The 18,399-nt window shown below is 39.5% G+C and overlaps 1 protein-coding gene across 3 annotated transcripts in view; it reads right to left on the reverse strand.

Annotated features, from left to right (window-relative positions):
* adgrv1 (adhesion G protein-coupled receptor V1) overlaps positions 1-18,399 on the reverse strand; it is a 128,685-nt gene that overhangs the window by 7,699 nt on the left and 102,587 nt on the right. For all 3 annotated transcript variants that reach the window (XM_088076916.1, XM_042489006.2, XM_088076915.1), the window contains 2 exons: positions 10,747-10,868; positions 2,433-2,618 (listed from right to left, as the gene is read on the reverse strand). In XM_088076916.1, coding sequence (XP_087933042.1) covers positions 2,433-2,618; positions 10,747-10,868 — 308 coding nt within the window. The remainder of the gene's footprint in view (positions 1-2,432; positions 2,619-10,746; positions 10,869-18,399) is intronic.

The raw sequence follows: 18,399 nt of genomic DNA on the forward strand, positions 1-18,399 counted from the left end.
CGCACTTGATTCATGCATCCTTACAGGAAAAGACAGGAGTGGCAGGACAAAAAAAAAAGATGAGAAGGCAAAAACTAGGGATTAATTGCCCAACAAAAGAATATCACCGTATGTGTGTATCTGTCTTATTTTTTCCACAACAATCAGATAAATCAATTATCTGCTCCTGTTTTCCTCTGTCTTCTTTTATTATGAATGCCTCATCTGTCCATGTTCATGCATAATTGTGTGTGTGTGTGTGTGTGTGTGTGTGTGTGTGTGTGTTCTACAAGCATCTGAGGCTTGCTGGGCTGACATGAATTAAGCCCCACCAGCACCTCAGATCTGTCATTTCCACTCTAAAGGGGTTGCAGCGAGTGGATGACTCAGACTTTTCAATAAGATATTCAACCCTTAGATTATACTTTTCTATTCCAGTCTCACTTCAATTTCCTTTCAACTCATTCCACTCCACAAATTGTCGCTCATCTAATACTCACATCGTCGCTCTTAGCGGTCTCTATCTGTGCTCCTATTTTTCTCACTGGGCTGTAGCCAAATCTCAGAGAGGCAGGAGTGTGCTCTCATGAATAAAACAAGATTACTGGATTCCTATGTGTGGAGAGAGACTGAGACAGAGAGAGGGAAGGGGGAGTTCCCAGGAGAAATGAAGTTAAACCTGCCCCTTTTCTTCTACGTCTTTCTCTGCTGGCTCGGTCCTTATAGGGTATTCTCCAGGGACAAGGCTGCTAAGGACACACACTCTACAAAAGTACTGCATGTGTATGCGTGTGTACATAGTGTGTTTTGTGCTTGCATGCAATGTGCCGATGTGATGGAAAGGTCACAAGAGGGGTTCACGTGGGTTTTAGACAAAGTTATGGAGGCCGACCGTTTACACACACATAATGTAAATCAGTCTGGAGCAGCAGACAGTCCAAAGAGTGCGAGTGTCTGAGCATGAATGTTCTCTGTGGAGTCACGCTCAACTGATGTGAGAAATGTGTGAAGGAGGACCAGGAATGGGCAAATAGAGCCATGGGAATGAGGGCATGGGAAAAGAGGGGAGGGAGAAAAAATTGACTAAGAGATGAGGTGGAACACAGAGAGGGAAGGTAAAAACTGAACTGAAGAGCAAACATTACAAACAAGGTCTAATTTTCCTAGTTTTGGCTATCATTCCTTCACATTATGATATTATTCTACTCAGTTATGCAGCACCATCTCTCCAATGGCAAAAGGAGCAGAAAGTGGTCAGTAGATTACACAGTTTATACACAAACTCTCAATTTACCCATACTATCTAAGTAATTCGGTGTGAAACAAAAAGTACAAAAAAATCTGATCCTCTGTCCAGCACCTGGTATTTATCGTTTGGGGCACATGCTTTTGTAAACCTTGCAACCAATAGTGAACTCAAGATGTAAGTTGACTTCCCTCGAATAAAGAACGTATTCTCACTGCCTAATTGTTAAATACGACAGTTTGGCCAGTGGCCCTACGCCTCAAACTTTGACGCTCTAGATACTCCTCTAGTGTCAGTTTTGGATCCTCAAAGACGGCGTGTCAATTACTGCTCCCTACAAGTTTAATGTCCCTTTAAAATAAACCTTCTGGTTCATAGGAAGCATGTGTTTCTTCACCAAAACTACTATAGGTTTAGGCAACAAAACTACTCTGTGAAGGTTAGAAAAAAGATAATGGCTTTGGTATGAATAATATTCTTTACATATCTAAGTAGGTTGATGAATATAGGACAAAATGTTTGTGACATGCAGAGGCTATGTGACTTAACAACATGACATAAAAAAAATTCAACATTTCACACAGGACACAAACACCGATCTCCTGGGTGAAAGTCCTGAGTTTGCAGGACCCATCCACTTCACATCGTCCTTGGATTTATTTGTTCTTTATACTATGTCAAACTTTTTACACTGCATACATTAGGGCTCTCTTAAGCCATTCATCTTACCTGTTTGCTATCCTGACATCACAGTTTAGCTTATAACTTATCACAGATATATGCATGCGCTACTTTCATGATCGGGACTACGTAGCAAGCTGTTATCACTCTTTATACTACGTCACTGCTACAAAAGGGTTTATACAGAATTGCCCCAGCTCTCAGCAAGAACACTTGTGTGCAAAATGTTTTCATAACCAGAGGCTATATTTACAAGCAGAAGACCTAGAACATAAAAAGTTTCCTATAATTTCCCATATATAGCTAATAGTAAAAAGTGGAAAATGAAGTGCACTGTAGCTAAAATAAAACTGCTGAGCAAAACTTGTATGAAACATACAAGTGATAAATACTGTTAATCCGTTTAATGAAGTACATATAACACAAGTGTGTCTATCTTTGTGATGGCTTATTAAGATCTGTGTGTGTGTGTGTGTGTGTGTGTGTGTGTGTGTGAGAGTGTGTGTGTGTGTGTGTGTGTGTTTACCTCCTCCATGGCGCTGATGAGATTCTGAGTTGATTTGCTGATGTCGCCCCCTACAGTGGTGGGTCCCCCTCCCTGGTATGTAGAGTCAGGACTCTCCGCACCGCTCATCTCCACTGTGTAACTGGCTTTAGTCGGCCAACACAGCTGGTTGTGCATGACGAAGTACACTGCAAACACATACAAACCCTGCAGAGAAAGAGGGGGAAATAACACCATTAAAAACATACTACAACTACTTACAGAGCTCCTCAGTATCATGTAAGATCAATTTAAAGCCTGTTTTAGAGTGTAACATAGCTGGCTTCATCTCTCCCTTTGGGACAAAGTCTCTGATGCTGGCAGGTTTCATAACTGGTTTAAACTCCAGGGGTGCAAGAACAAAATGCTTAAAATATGAATGTATACATTTATAAGTTGTAAAAAATGAAGACAAACTGTTTTATCTCTAAACTCTAGTCAGGATGCATTCTTTTAAAGCAATGCATTGCTATTGCACTAAAATATAAACCTCTTTTAAATCATTATTAGAAGCAGCAACTCTCCCAGCACAATTAATAGAGAATGACTTCATCATTGAGCCATGACATCATTGGCACCGTGGTATTTCTGCTTCCTCTGACTTCCTCGTCATTACCAAATCCTCTTGGTCAACAGCACTGCGCTGTGAATTACCCCAAAACACCAAAGTGTCAAATACTGCGGGGCCATCATGCATTTCACAACACCCATCAACAGGGTGATGATGGCAGATGGAGATACATAAGAGTGCAACGTACAATATCTGTGAACATGTGCACATACAGGCACATGCAAATATACAACTCAACATTATTCAGGCACAGAGGAGACATTTGGAAAATATAGTTTTGTCAAATATTTAGTGACGAGATTTCTTTAATTGCCTCGTTTATGGTAAAGACATTTTTTGAAGAGACAATTCGTAGCATGTCTGGTGAACAAAGTCTTTGGTTAACAGTGAGAAGCAGCAGGTAAGAACTTCCCAAACTGCCCCAAACAGATTATTTTTTCAACAACTGACTCTGTGACAAGCAATTCTTTACATATTCAAATCATAAAGCTGCATGTAACCAACATGCCTGTGTTTTATGTCTAACAGAGCACAACAGAAAGCAGATCAAACAGCTGATTAACAAAGAACAGTGAAGTCAGTGAAGCAAAAATCATGTAAAAGAGGGATATTGACATAGAGAAAGGATTATAACCAGCGCTGATGGCTACGATCAACATTAGGAGGAAGAAGACAGCAGGAACCATGACTGGAAACTGTGTTTTTATGGATGCACTGTAAAACAGAAACATCCAGCTTGGAAGAATGAAAAAAGGGCTGCAAATAGATAAAACACATGGAAACCCCTTACAGGTCATTAGCTGTGCTTTATAGCCTGGTGTTTTTTATAGAGTGAGTTACACTAACTGTATGTGAGTGCTGTACATCCATGTAAAACGTATGTGTCCATGCATTAATGAACCTTGAAAGTGTGAATGACCTTAAAAATGAGAAATTTACAATAAATCCATTAAGAACTAGGATACTCAAAACTAAGAAAAGGGTCAAGGGATTGTAAAGTCATGACTTTTTGTTTGTATTTTCTATATAGGGATTAAATAAAGGATTGAACCTTCCTTGTGTGACAACATAAAACACTGAACATAAGCAGCCAGGTGTGTATTCACGTATGGGTGTGTAACCGTCAGTGCGACTCCATCACAACAGTGCTGTGGGTGATAAGCACAGATCATTAACAGGCGGTGCAGCCTGAGGAACAGGCTTTAATACCATAGGCCTGTTATGTAAGTGTTCCCTGATCACTGGAGAGGCCACGTCTTTAGAGGTGGAAAGCAAATAATTTTATGAGAGAGGGAAGGACAGGGAAGGTGGTCAGCAGAGGGGAGCAAAGCTTGGATCAAGAGAAAGCAGAAAGAGGCCATAAGGAGACACATTTGGGTGAATAAATGAAAATTAAATTGGATGAAGTGTATATAGGGAGAAGAAGGAGAGTAAAGAAACGCTTGAGAAGAGTATTGTCTTCGATGGCTGAAAGGGGCAAGGAGACAAAACATTAGACTTGACTTGAGAAAGAGTAATTAAATACAAATAAAAGCCCACAAATAACACTTTTCTGTCATGAGATTCGGAGCAGGTGGGCCCAAATGCAGAAGATGGCAGACAACAGGAACTCAAATAAATACCACTTTTTATTTCAAGGAAACAACTGAAGATCACTCTGTCCTTCTACCTTCTTCTAAAAAACATTAAGGATCCATTAAAGACTGAACTGAAAACCAGGTCGTAAATACAAACTAGACTGATGAAGGGATGAAATACAGGTGGAGAAAAAGGGCAAAACTGAGGAGCAGGAGAGGGACTGACAGGCTGATGCAGGAAAGCCGTGTTGATGGGTAAACAATGGAGAGGCAGCAAAGGAACAGAGAAGGAGAAAACACAATAAACTGAAACCCTGTTTTTTTAGTCTGCATTTGGAAAAAAAATTAAGATCGTTATGTCCATATTGCTATGAATTGTAGGTACCTAAAGTCTGCAAGTCTGGTGAAGTCTGCACGCTGAGCAGACTCTGTAAAAGTGTGCTGAAGTCTGCTTCAGGCCCCTTGTGGGCTGAATGAATTGTGGATTTGGACAGACCTCAGAAAGAAGAGAATTCCAGAGGTGGACACAGCCAAAGATGAACTAATGAAGGCATCTTAAATGAGTCTTAAACAGACACTTAGTCCAGTCTTCACAAAAGTCTGACAGAATCAGGACACAGAATAAAAGCTTTTACATAAGAAAACAACGGGGAACTTTGATTGGAAAGAATCTATATGAAATTAAATGTGTTTATCACTGAATTAATGAAAAAAAGTCTACAAATGCTGCAGGGAGGAAAAGTAAGAGCAGAAACAGCAGACAATGGACTCTTAGTTAACCTCTGCAAAAAGCTCACTTCCAGCAGGTAAACTTCTTTTACCTGCTGTGCTGTGTGATCGAAAAACACTCACAGCAAAATAACTGGGGACTGTTTTTTGACATGTCCCACTCAAGACAAGCAGTCAGAAAAACCTCTTCAAGCAGGTAGCCCTGTTGTAATGGAGATGCATTACCTGCTGCACTCGGTTGATGTGCAGAGTTCAAGCAAGCCAAGCAAGATCATGTGTATGGAAAAACAGCAAAAGTCTTCTACACTGATTCAAATGGGAGTGATGTTGTTGTCGGGAACAGAGTCATTCTTGCTTTAAAATGGATGCAATATTCCCTCCAAGTGTTTTGAGTTGTGTGGAAATCTTTGTCTGTGCCTGTAAAAGCAACAGACCTATTTCCCTATTTCTAAATCACACGTAACACTAATGCTTTGCAGGCCTCACACAGCTCGCTGCATGTGTGCGAGAGGACACGCATGGGCCTGAGTCTTCTTCTCTATAATAACACACAGATATCCTGAGTGTCCTATTTATAGGCGAGTACAAAGGTTGAATGAGGGAGCGGGGGAAGAGCTGAATTGTAATGGGAGCATGGTGCTGCTTCACTGTTGTGGATGTCTCTGACTGTGATGTTACAGCGAAGTGAGTTTTACCGGCAGAGGGGCCGCCGCAGGAGGAGATAATGAGGGGCGGTGCTGCACTGATTAGATTATTGTCATCTAATTCAACCTGATGTGGCACAGATGTGGATCCAGAGTAATGGTGAGGTCTACTGGAGAGTGAGTGATGGGAAGAGTAAGAAAAGAAAAGCAAAAAGAAAAAAATGAAAAAGAAAAAGTCTAAAATTCTGCATGATCACTACAAATCTGTTTGACAGTTTGGTTTGATTGAGACTAAAGGGTGCTCTCTACAAACACAGCGCTCTATACGCATCTGTGCTCTGCAACACAAACACATTGTGCACAGCTGTAACATCTGCAGCTGTTTAATGGTGCTCAGTAATCAGCTGTTGGGAGATGTGCCACACAACCACATCAACAACAACACCGAGGTAAACATGGAAAATTCTCCTAATGGAAAATTCATGGCACGAAGGAACCAACAACAACCACTCTACTAAACTTTTCAGCAGAGGCCTGCAGTTTAACTTGCAACCTCAAGGCAATGAACAAAATGGAAAATGAAAGACCTGAATAAAGAATAAAATAGCAGCCAGTGGAATGATAACTTACCAAAAACAGGTATGCAGCACCTTAACCTGTATGATATGTGAGTTCTGTGAGTTACCCTGACATCAAATCTAAAATGAGGAGATCTAACAAGGATAAATGTGTGAGAATCATCAAAACTTTTGGTTGAAGTTGTCTTTGGAAACAACATATAACAACATTCTGTAAATAGCCTTTAATTCAAACTTCCTGCAATAGCACCAGGACACATGGACATTAAATTAACATTTTTACTATATCTCTGAAGTCCTACATTTTTTTTATCAGTCAGGACATAATCTAATTGCTGTTCAAGGTGCACAGAGTGTTTGATGAGAGGTACATTTTCAGTCTCGTTATCAGGATCCTGTTTGCTTCCATTAAACTATCATTCGGTCCTTAATGGAAATCCAACAATATCACAAAATGTCAGCCCTTTTACTTCTCAATTCTTTTCTCCTTCACAGCTAAATAAATAAAGATTGCTCCATAAAATGTATGCACACACAAATCTAATTGCAACCATGCTTGGTTCATGGCAACAGCATCCTTCCTTCGCAGGGCGCTTTGTGAAAACTAGGTCAGACGAGTTTGTTTACTGCTAATCAATGTCCTTGGACACGCTTTGGCTTTGGGGCTCTTTACCTGTCTGTTCCACTCGGATGAATCCTCCCTTATTCCTGCTGCAGACACACACTGAACCCCAGAGGGTCCCGTTTTAGTCTGAGCTTTGAGCTTGAAAGTAGGAGCTAGGATTGAAAATCAATTGGCATAGTTCTTTTCTAAAAGACTTTTTTTTCTTTTTCTTATGTGAATGCTGAGTTAGAAAAGTTGGCTGCGAAGGTCAACTCAGAAGCCAAGGGAAAACTGGATGCAGGGAGAGGCAATCTATTAGGCTAGCATCAAGTCCTTTTATGCTGTATTTCTCCCCTCTCAGAGGAAAAGAAGCTGCATGCTATAGAGGCAGTCGGGAGGGACGGGTGTTTTATATGTCATTGTGAATAATGTGCATGCATGAATCTGTGTTTATGTTTTTTTGCATGAGGGTGGACATTAGAGGATTGCAGGCAGAAAACTGGGAGGCCTAAGGGGCTTAATCAAAGACAAGAAAACATTAAGATCACAACAAAAGGGGACAAAGGACTTAAATCTGTAGTGTTACTGTGGGATTAAAGCAGAATTTTCACCTCAATAAAAAGAAAATTAGAAAACTTGTGCCGAGAAAAAAATGTCATCAACTTAGAAACATTTTTTTTAGGAGTGTAAGAAGTTAATAGTCACTCAGTCTCTCGGGACAAAAAGGAGTGTCACAGAACTGTAAATAGAACTGAAATCCTATAATTGACAAATTTGGTCTTCTAACAGTTGACCACTGACTTTAAAGAGCACGATCAGACTATTAGATGGTTGAAGAAACTGACCACATGATGTCACAGAGTGGGACAAACTCTATTGGAGCTCAGAAACAAGTGCTAAGTACGCCATTGGCGTTGATGTCACTTTTCTTCATTAGTCATTTTACCAACAGCAGAAGTTTACTTTGGTGCGACACTGTTGTCTTTGGCATGTGGATGCCACATATCACCACTGGTTACCACAGACCTGTTATGGCACACTTAACATACAGATGGTGTCTCTCAGAGGATGACAGAAGAGACCAGAAAGCATTTCTAGACTAGACATGAAAGAAAAGATCCTATTGTGCCAAAGAGTGGAGTCGAGAGAGCTTCCTGGGTGTCTTTGCAAAGAAGATATTATTGAAGCACTCAAGATGTAAGACATTTCCACATAAGCTCATTCCTGTAATTCTGTTAAAACTAGTGTTAAATAAGTTTTACCTTTTTTATTTAAGCCTCTGACAGTCACTGTGTCGAAGCCATGCCAGCATTTTATAAAGTCTCCAAATCAGCATTAACCATGTGACAAAAAGTTTTAAAAAGTACTTATTCAGACAGTTTATCAGCTCTTTCTGGTAAAAGAAAGACAGCATTTTTCAGTGCAACAGTTAAGTGAAATTCTCTAACTCAACACTGAAACATCTTCTGATCACCCATGTGCAATCTATAATAGCAGCAAAAGTGACAATTTATCATACTAACCATATCATACTACCATGAGCAGCTCCATGAGGGACTAATATTTTCAAGATAAAATAGTTATAGGCATTGTTATAAAAATATTTGTCATCTGTATATCAAAACAGGGAGTTTTCCCATTCTTCCCAGTCTTTGCATTCTAGATTTATTAATGGAGAAATGTATTATCTAATTAGTACTGAAAGCAGAGGTATTAAGCCGAGTTTAACCTATAATTATTAATAATTGTATGTTATGTAACTCTCTGAAGTTACAGTAGATTGCTGTTTGAATGTCTGTTGGTTTCCAGCTGTGAAGAGATATGAAGTTATCTTGTGCCTCATAAACATCTTTTTTTTTTATCTCCTCATACGTGGAGCACAGAGTCAGAATAAAGAAAGGTAGCAGCAAAGTAAGAGAGGCAAACAGAGAGACAATGGACAAACAGAAGCACAGATGGAAAGTGGACAGAGACAGAGAGGGAGGATAGTGAGAGGCTTCAGAGAGATGTGACACAGTGATAACCCTGACTCTCTCTCCACTCCTGAGGCTCTTCTTGCTCTGCCTCGGCCAGAGCTTCAAAGCCGGGCTTCAAAGTGGGGTGAAGTGGCCTTCATCACTCCCTCGCTCTATGTCAACAAAACATCAACAGACACACAAACACGCTTACACACGCACAACCACACATACCAGTCTATTAACCTAAAACATGAATATTTTATTCTGGGAAGCCCTCTGATATTACAGTCAAAAACATGCCAACACATACCCTACTTTCACCAAATTAAGCCGATATGGTTTGTTTTTTTCTTTACTCACTAAAAGAAGGCAAAAGACTCCTTTCCCGTTACCAGTAGTGAGGAGAAGGCTTTTCATTTTCTTTCCTTTTTTTTAAAAAACTGGTGTGTCACAGTTGATGTCACATACACGGGGAAAATCTGGGTTATTAAACAGTTGCAAGCAGCATGGAGGCCAATGAAAATGTTCTGTGGTTACTTCTTAAAATCTGTTACTAATTCAGTCGCTTTTGACTTGAGTCCTACTCATTTGGATTTATGTTTAAGCGCTGCTTGGGCAGAGATGAGAAGAAATTGTGGAAGGGTGTCACTGCATTGCACGTAAACAGGGCGGAATTAGTAAATCCACTCAGGTGTCATGCCTTAATCACTGCTTAATCACTGTCGGAGCTGGAGCCGATAAACACCCTTGAGTCATTTGTCTGGATGTGCTGATACTAACCTTTGCCATTAAATACAAAACAAACAGATTATAGTGTTCTTTTTGCTGAGTGGAAACAAAAACGCATGGTAGTCACACTACTCCAAAAAACGTTTATGGTAGTAGCTGGACCAACAATGATAGCAATAAACAACATGAGAAAAGGATAGCTAGGTGTTCTTCAGAAGAGCATCAGCTGCAAAACATCACCTGTGAAGGTGCTAATAAATTACACTTAAGGGAGCTACGGTGTGTGGGCTGTCTTCATGTTGTTTTTTGTCCAGTGCGAAACAGGCTACACTGACCAACTTCTACACGGAAGAAAAAAATCTATGGAAATCCAAAAGTACACGCCCTAATATTATCATTGCAACCCATATACCCCTCACCTCCCTTTGTTTACTCCTGGCTTTGTACACCAGGAGTGAAAACAGCAACATTTTGATGGGAGATGATTTGGAGAAGCTACTGGGAGCTGTTTCAAAAAGTAAGAAAGTGTACCATTAATGTCAGCTCTATTCAAGCCTGAAAAAAGAACGCTAAAAATCCATCACACTTCAAGCTTAAGGATGCATATCAAAACATTTCTTTAGATTAGTTTCACTTCATAACTCTCCACTGGGGACATTAACAAAGATGACAACTTATATTTGTGTTGATGCCACCAGTGAAATTAATGACAACATTAATGAGTAGATTAAGGACGTTAATAAACACTGAATCAGTACATTAATCTTTTTGATTCGGTGAGGCTGCTGTTGTTTAAGTGTATGAATAAAAGAACTTTAAAATATAAATGAACAAATAAATGAACAAGCCGACAAGTAAGCAAGCTAATCAACAGACAAATAAACATAAACAAGTCAATGAGCTCACCAGTAAGCAGTTGAAGATGACGTAGAGGATGAGCATCCACAGGCTCCTGTAGCCCATATGGAGTCCTGCCCATAACCAGACCAGGGAGATGAGCAGGAACAGGTAGAGGACCAGCGGCACCTCTGGAGCAAACGATAACAACAGGGGAGGGAGGATTAAAAAACGATTTCTGCACAAGATAATATATTAACGACTAAATAAATCCAGTTGATGAACTTTTATCTTTTTAATAAATCCTGAAATGAGTAAAAACTGATAGCACCAGCTGTATTCTTTGTACAGTTGTGGACATAAATACACCTGCATACACATGCATTTACTACGCTGTAAATGTTAAAGTTTAACATGATATAAAAACGATTCACATTTCATGCTTGAATACAGATGTTGCTGCATAATCTACTTTTTGGTTAAGACACTGTACAATGTTATCCTCATTTGCTGTTTCTTTAGCAGGGCAGTAAGAAGAGAGTGTTGGTGTGTTAGGAGCCAGGAGCGGGCCTTAGGAGCTGTTTAATGAACCACTTCTTATAGCTCCAATTCAGCATCGGTGTGCAGCGTCTTTTCTGCTCCAAAAGTCTTAATGAGCACACGTGGTCCACATGTGGAGTCATGTGAACTCTGATTTAAGCCCAAACTAGTGCTTGCTGTACACTGCTTTGCAGCAGAAAAATAAGGCTGACTGAGAGGATCTCAGGCATGCATACACACGCATACACACGCATACACACGCACACACACACACACACACACACACACACACACACACACACACACACACACACACACACACACACACACACACACTCTTTCTAAAAGGCCAATAAGCAAGCATGTATGCCTGCATGCACTCAGGGCTGCACACCCATTTTTCCCACTCAGAGCGCCATCTATTAACTTCATCCATTATGGTGCGGCAGATGCTGATTCTGATCTATGAGTCAGTGTGTACATGTACACTGTGTCATTTTGTTTGTGTAAATGACATAGGTAATTGGCATGTATGGCAAGTTAAACCACATTTATCAATATTGTATATTTTAAGGAGAGGATATGGTAAGGTGCAAAAGGGAGTAGATTAAGCACATGGACATAGAGATGATCGCATTCATTCACTGAAATAAAAGTTGCGTAAATCATCATCCAGAGGTGGATCATCCCATCTCTGAACCTATCAAATATTGGTCTGATGTCTTTTAGCCTCTAGGGGCAACAGTGAATATTTCAGAAATTTGGGTATATCCAGTGGCTATCCCAACCCATTCTCATTCCCTGGGCAGAATGAGAGGACTGCACTGTCACACCCCTTGGCGTGCGATTTCAATGCCAAAGGCACCTGTTCACGATGAGATGCATTGGGCTTTGATGTAACTTCAGTATAAATATATCTGCATCAACACTTGCCACAGAAGGCAACTGACGAAGAGAGCAAGGAGATCCATGTAAGGGTGGAGAGAGGGGAGGTGGTTGGGTCAAACAAATGTCAGTGTTGTATCATTGTAATGATACATAATTTACGTACGGTCAACATGCGCTGACATGAGTTATGTGACGTATTGACACCATGTGATGTTAAGTAACATATTGTTTTAACCCAAAACATGACCTTTTTTAAACCTAAACAAGTAGTTTTGTTACCTTATCTTAACCACAACTGTTTCACAACACAACTATATGTTAAAATGCCTTTCAGCTGTTTAGCACAGCTATAGGCTAAAAGTTGCCCTGTGCATCACTGTGAGACCCCGAGGGGCATGACAAAGCTGGTATATGGTAATCTGGATGACAGATATATTGGCCAAAATTTCCCTGTTTTTTTGTGCCGGACATTACGGCTTATCACTTTGAACAGCTAGCATATGAATGCAGACAAAAACAATGCAGGATTGCATTTCAGCCGATGTGTTTCACCTCTTCTACTCTTCACACAGACTGTTTATCTGCCTGCAACAAAATGCTGCTTATACGATAGGTGAACAGTACTCGGACTACAAATGGAAACCAGAACGCTTCTGACACCAAAATTTTTTCCCTTTGCCTTCAGATTTTTACACACATATGCAGATATCTGTTTATAGAGATTCTGGAACATCCTAAATTACCTCAATTCATTTATTTAAAGCCACAACAGGCATTTGAACAAATTAATTAATGCTTATTATTACGCACCATTCTGGAGATAGGTGAGCCCCTCTCTAGAGTTTGAGTTTGTACTTTCTCTTCGTCCTTCAGTAAATACGCTTTAAGAACATACTCTCACACATGTGCAATCCAATCAGCACTTGACACAAAACAAACACGTGACCTCATGTGGAAATGCTCAGCCCTTAACCTGCATGTTGTTTACACCACTCAGCACACGGCATGCAGAAATATGCTGAAACAGATCTGCTGTATTTGGACTGCGTCAAGTGCTTCTAAGATAAGACTAGATCACTGAGAAAGCTCCCTGCACGTGTTTCTAAACTGAGCTCTCCTGTAGCAACTGGTAACCCAATTGCTGGCAGGGCTGATACAGCGTTTGCCTAACATACAGTATGTCATGCGACACAGACTTAAAATAAAAGCACAGACACACATTTATATTCCTTTTAACCACCGACCTTGTAACATTCAGGATTCATGACGTGAGCATTCAAGGCACCAACCTCAGTCTCATAGTGAAGCAATTGATGTAGCCTTGCACTTTATCAGCATCAGCTTATGTTTTTCCTCTCAGCTTGAAAAAATTATTCCCTCACCCATTATTGGAACTGCTAATTAGAGGACAAACAAAACGTGCCGTGCCATTCAGGTGAAGACTGAGTCAAAGAGTTAGTCATCACAACTGAGGGAGCGACAGAGAGGGATGATAAGTAAAACAGCTCATCCAGCTTGATTCTTTCATAGATATAACAAATATATAAAATTATCAAAAGGATGTTATGGAAGAAGCTGTCGAAACGGGACTTATAATTGTTATTTTTTAAATGACTGTGGTTTCTCATAAAGAAGAGAATTTTAAAGAAAATGAGCAACAAGGCTCCACTTGTGACTACCCCATAATTTTGTTATCTTATGGAATGAAAATGTTCATTTACTGAATTCTTCTGTCATTGTCTATGTACAAAAAGAGGCTTTGAAAAGCTCTGCTGTCAAAAACCTCTTATTTGGATTAAGAATGACCCCTCTATGAACTGATGTTCACACGTTCAAAATGATTATTTGCACTTTTAATTTTTTAACCCTATATATATATATATATACTGTGACATTTTGAATTTTTAGCCACTAAATGTATTGCTTGCTTGTATTTTACTAATCGTTTATTTTCTGGGTGAGGTTTTCATATAAGCCAGTATAGGTTTCTATCACGCCCTCACATTTACTTTTTATATGTATATCCCGATCACATAAACAAACTAAACTTTATATTGTACTTGTTTAGGTTTTGTGCTATCATCAATCTCGCTTCAAAAAAAGAGGGGAAGAAATTTGTTTGCCAGCTGGGTGTCACAGGTGTAATACACTCATCTAATTTGAACACTGTCAACAGAATATTCACAACACAGCCACATCATGAACACTACACTTCCCGTGGCTGTTATTTATGGTGTTGATGGGGGATACCGCATAAAAAACACTGCTGGGTAACCTTCGACCATCACCATTAAATTAGAGCCCCACATCTATCTGATTTGTTAGCATTAGTCTTGGCCTGATACATACCAAGCTGATAAAAAGAGGTCTTGAATGGCAAAATGTTACAATCAAACTGAAACGTAAAGAAAGAGGATAGATGGAAAACAATTTGTGAGAACTAGAAAACCTTGATCCTATACTCAAATCATTTGCTTGTTGTTGTTCATCATATCATCATCACAACAGTCTGCATGATATCCTACAAAAAGCTTCCCTGACAGGTTGAGAGAAAGAACCATAGTTGGGTGATGTAGTACCTATCTTAAAATAACTCAACACTAACCTTTGGTTTCATACAGGACACCATTGTATTTATACTGGGACAGCAAATGCACGGCCCACCCTACTCTCTCTTTGACTGGCTGAAACTTGTTGCCTTCGTTGGCTGGGGTGGTTAAGTTTAGGCATGAGGAGGGATATTGGTAAGGGTTAGGAAAAGGACATCAGGGTAAGTCGATCAGAGCAGGAGTAAGGCAGAATAAAAACAATTGCACATGGGACATGAACAGTGGTCTTTCGGGTGAAAGTCCTGTGTTGGCTTGACCCATCCATTACCTTGACTGCCTTTGCACCCAGACTTTGTTGTTTTTTATACTATGTCACCTGACTTCACCTTCTTTGTTCCCATGAGGTCACATGATCACAGACTCCTGGCTACTGACTACATGGCTTAAATATTAATCCTATTGTATTGCTTTTTTTAGTTTTAAGTATAAGTAGTGCAGGATAACAGCCTGTGTTATTAGCTCAAGGGTGATTTCAGATGTCGATCAAATGTCTGTTTTTCTGCATTTACACTGCATTTTTGATACTAAATAAAGTTAAAAAAGCTGAGTAGCTTAGATATGCATTTGCAATACTTATACAGAAACTTTGTCGTTACGTATGCTATATCTGTGTATGTTGGTCAGTGGACCACTGGGTCAGTAAGGTGGCTGGAATTTGCTGCTGCCCACTAAGATCATTAAGATCATCATGTGTGGCTGAGAGCATGAAGGACCACTGATAAATTTCAGTCATGCTCAATGTGATCAGATTTCCTGTTCCGTGACTAAATTTTATCAAACAACAGTAAGAACTGATCTAAATCTAAAACTTAACTTCAAGGCACCATCTTAATTTTACCCCAGACAGACATAAATGCTTTGAATCCAAAGGGAAAATGTACCAGTTCAAAATTACATTGCTGAGTCACTCAGTAGTCTGCTGGTTGGTGTTATGTAGGCCAGACTGTGCAGTTCACTTCACAAGTAGGATGGAAACACAGGGCACTGGCCCAGAGTTTGCACAAAAAGCCCTTCACTTAGGTGCTATTTCCACCACCTTGTCAGCTTCAGTCTGCTCTGAGTTCTGCTCCTTATCTCACTGCAGCTTTCCTCTGGCTGAACTCAGCTGTACTTTCTCCTTAACCCTTTTTGTTCCTTTCCATGCCTCTCCCTTTCCCTTTGAGATTTATTTCCTGTAAGTCATTATTCATTGTGCCAATACTGAGGTCATTGTTTTGCGATGCTTCAGTGTTATTATTTCACACTTTGTCTCTTTGTGCTACACGCTTGGTCAGGACATTCTGTTGTAGTTTGGTGTGTGAGCTCAGAGTCTATAAATCTCTTTCATTGCTTTTCACCATTTTTTTCCCGAGTCTTCTCAAACCATCTACTGTTTCTAGTCACAGCAAAGTAGACTCTTTCTATATCTCTTCCTCTCTCGTTCTTCTATTTTGCACATCTGTCTCTATCTGCCCTCTCCCTGGTTTGAGTTTTCCAACCATGTAAGCACATTCCAGTCTGTGGACAGGGCAGAGCTCCTACAGTAAGAGCAGGTTCCCAGAGCCAAATGCTGACTGACTGTTTGGCTTGATACCACTAAGAAGCAGAAAGAAGCACAACAGGATCACATTTTCTGTAGTTACTGTGCGCCTGCTTATAGTTGTATGTGTATAAACATACATGAATGCATATGTGAGCCCTTGCATGAAAGATGAGAGAGTCATAGCTCTCTGCATGAAAGACCCGGAACGATTTCATGGCTATCTTTCTGTCGGATAGAGCTAAAAGAAAACAAACACTTTAACCCCGAATAGTGCAGTTTCTGCTCAAAACTATTCAAAGTGATTTTCTCTGGACATGAGGGAGCTACTTTTCTCGACAGGCCTCTGTTTACCTTTGACCATAGCTGGTTCTTGGTGTGAGAGGATAAACTGAGAAGAGAACATAGATTCAACAAAAACAGTCGGGGCAGAAACTCAAGACAGTGCTGACATCACTGTCACAGAGAGGTCAGCAGCTGTAATAACAACAAGCTGTAATAACCATGTGGTGAGCATACAAACACCCCACACACAAGTAATATATATGCGTGAACTAACAGTGATCATTTAGGCACAGCAAATTCTGTGTGTATCATATTGTTAGAGAATATTCTGTTGAGCGTAATGAAAGTACTAAGAGGACAGATTAGAGTAGAAAGTCTTTTGTGTACCTCTGCTGGTAGCAGAAAAATACATGTAAGGATTTACAAGTAAATCCGGCAATTTATAAACAAACTTAAGCCCAACAGTGGTGAACAATTACTTAGATCTTATACATTAGCAAGAGTGAAAATACAACAGTGAAAGAAAACTCTGTTTAGTCCTGCTTTCAAAGTCTCACTTATGTAAAGGAAGAGAAGTACTAGCAGAGAAATGTCCTAAAATTGAAGTACTAATAATTCTGCAGAAAAATATCCCCTGTAACAGCTATACTATGAATTATATATGACATTATTGGATTGTTAATAGTAATGCATAAATGTATAAGCAATGGTGCATTTTAACCACCTTATACAGTTTGGTCCATTGTCAAACAATAAATTTAGGATGATTAATAAGGAAGGAAAGAAGAAAAAGCTGAACAAATATAAGTACATTTGGACTTTTCTATACTCTTTGTTGGTTTATTATATACTAGATCACTCTGCCACTTGTTAAACTCTTCAGTTAAAGCAATCTGGGAAATTTCAAAGGAAATTTTCAGTTTGGTTGATCTTAGATTGATAATCTTTAAGATTTTCATTTAAATAAAGACACTATATGTAAGTTCTCATTGCCGAATGAGGTAACACAATGGTGACAAAGCCTATGGCCCAATGATGAAAGATTTTGCATTTAAAGTTTATGAACTGGCTGTCTGTGGCTACATCCCATGGAAAACTCACAAGTGGCACACAGTTAGTGACACATTTTCTATCACCTAGCATTGGTTGGTCTAGTCAGAAAATGCAGAGGGAGCTAACGCAACAGATTTGCTCCTCAACTCATTTGAGAGTCAAGTGGTGTACTGTTTTTGTGAACTATGCCAGAACAAACAAAGAAAAGAGTGGAGACATCTCAGAGCTGACACTGCTTGGATCTCTGTAGTTGCCGCAAAAGACAACAAAATGGATGCCACTCAGATTGTAACTTAAACAGTTCAGTTAGACCATTAGTATTGTACCATTTTGCACATATTTAATAAGCCTATGCAGAGTTCTTAACATACAATCCTATTCTGAAAAGAATCGATGTACAGTAATTGAGTAAATGTTTGCCTTGTAAAAACTCAACTTTACAGCACGAGTGTGTGTGGAATAATAACACTAACATCAGTTCAGCCTTTAAGGAAAACAGGAAGCAGCAGCCTTCAATTTCAAAAGCTATTGTCATTAGAATACAGGAGCAGATTAAGGCTTTGCTCTTTCAAATATTACATCACTCTAAAGTAATAATCATCATGTTTGATGATTGGCTGTCTAGTTATGGCTAAGAAATCATCCCTAAAAACAAAAACAAAACAATAAAATAATATACGCACAATATAGCCATAACAAAAACATACAATAAAACAAGGTATGAGGAAAGTAAGCAAGTCCTAATCCATTTAAACAACTCTGCATTTCAAGAAGGGTTCAGGTTCGGGTTAGGAGTGATAACACAGCAATGACAACAAAATATATACA

This window comes from Plectropomus leopardus, chromosome 4, assembly GCF_026936395.1.
Source record: "Plectropomus leopardus strain MGB_pleo_1.0 chromosome 4, ASM2693639v1, whole genome shotgun sequence".
Taxonomy (NCBI): Eukaryota; Metazoa; Chordata; class Actinopteri; order Perciformes; family Serranidae; genus Plectropomus; species Plectropomus leopardus.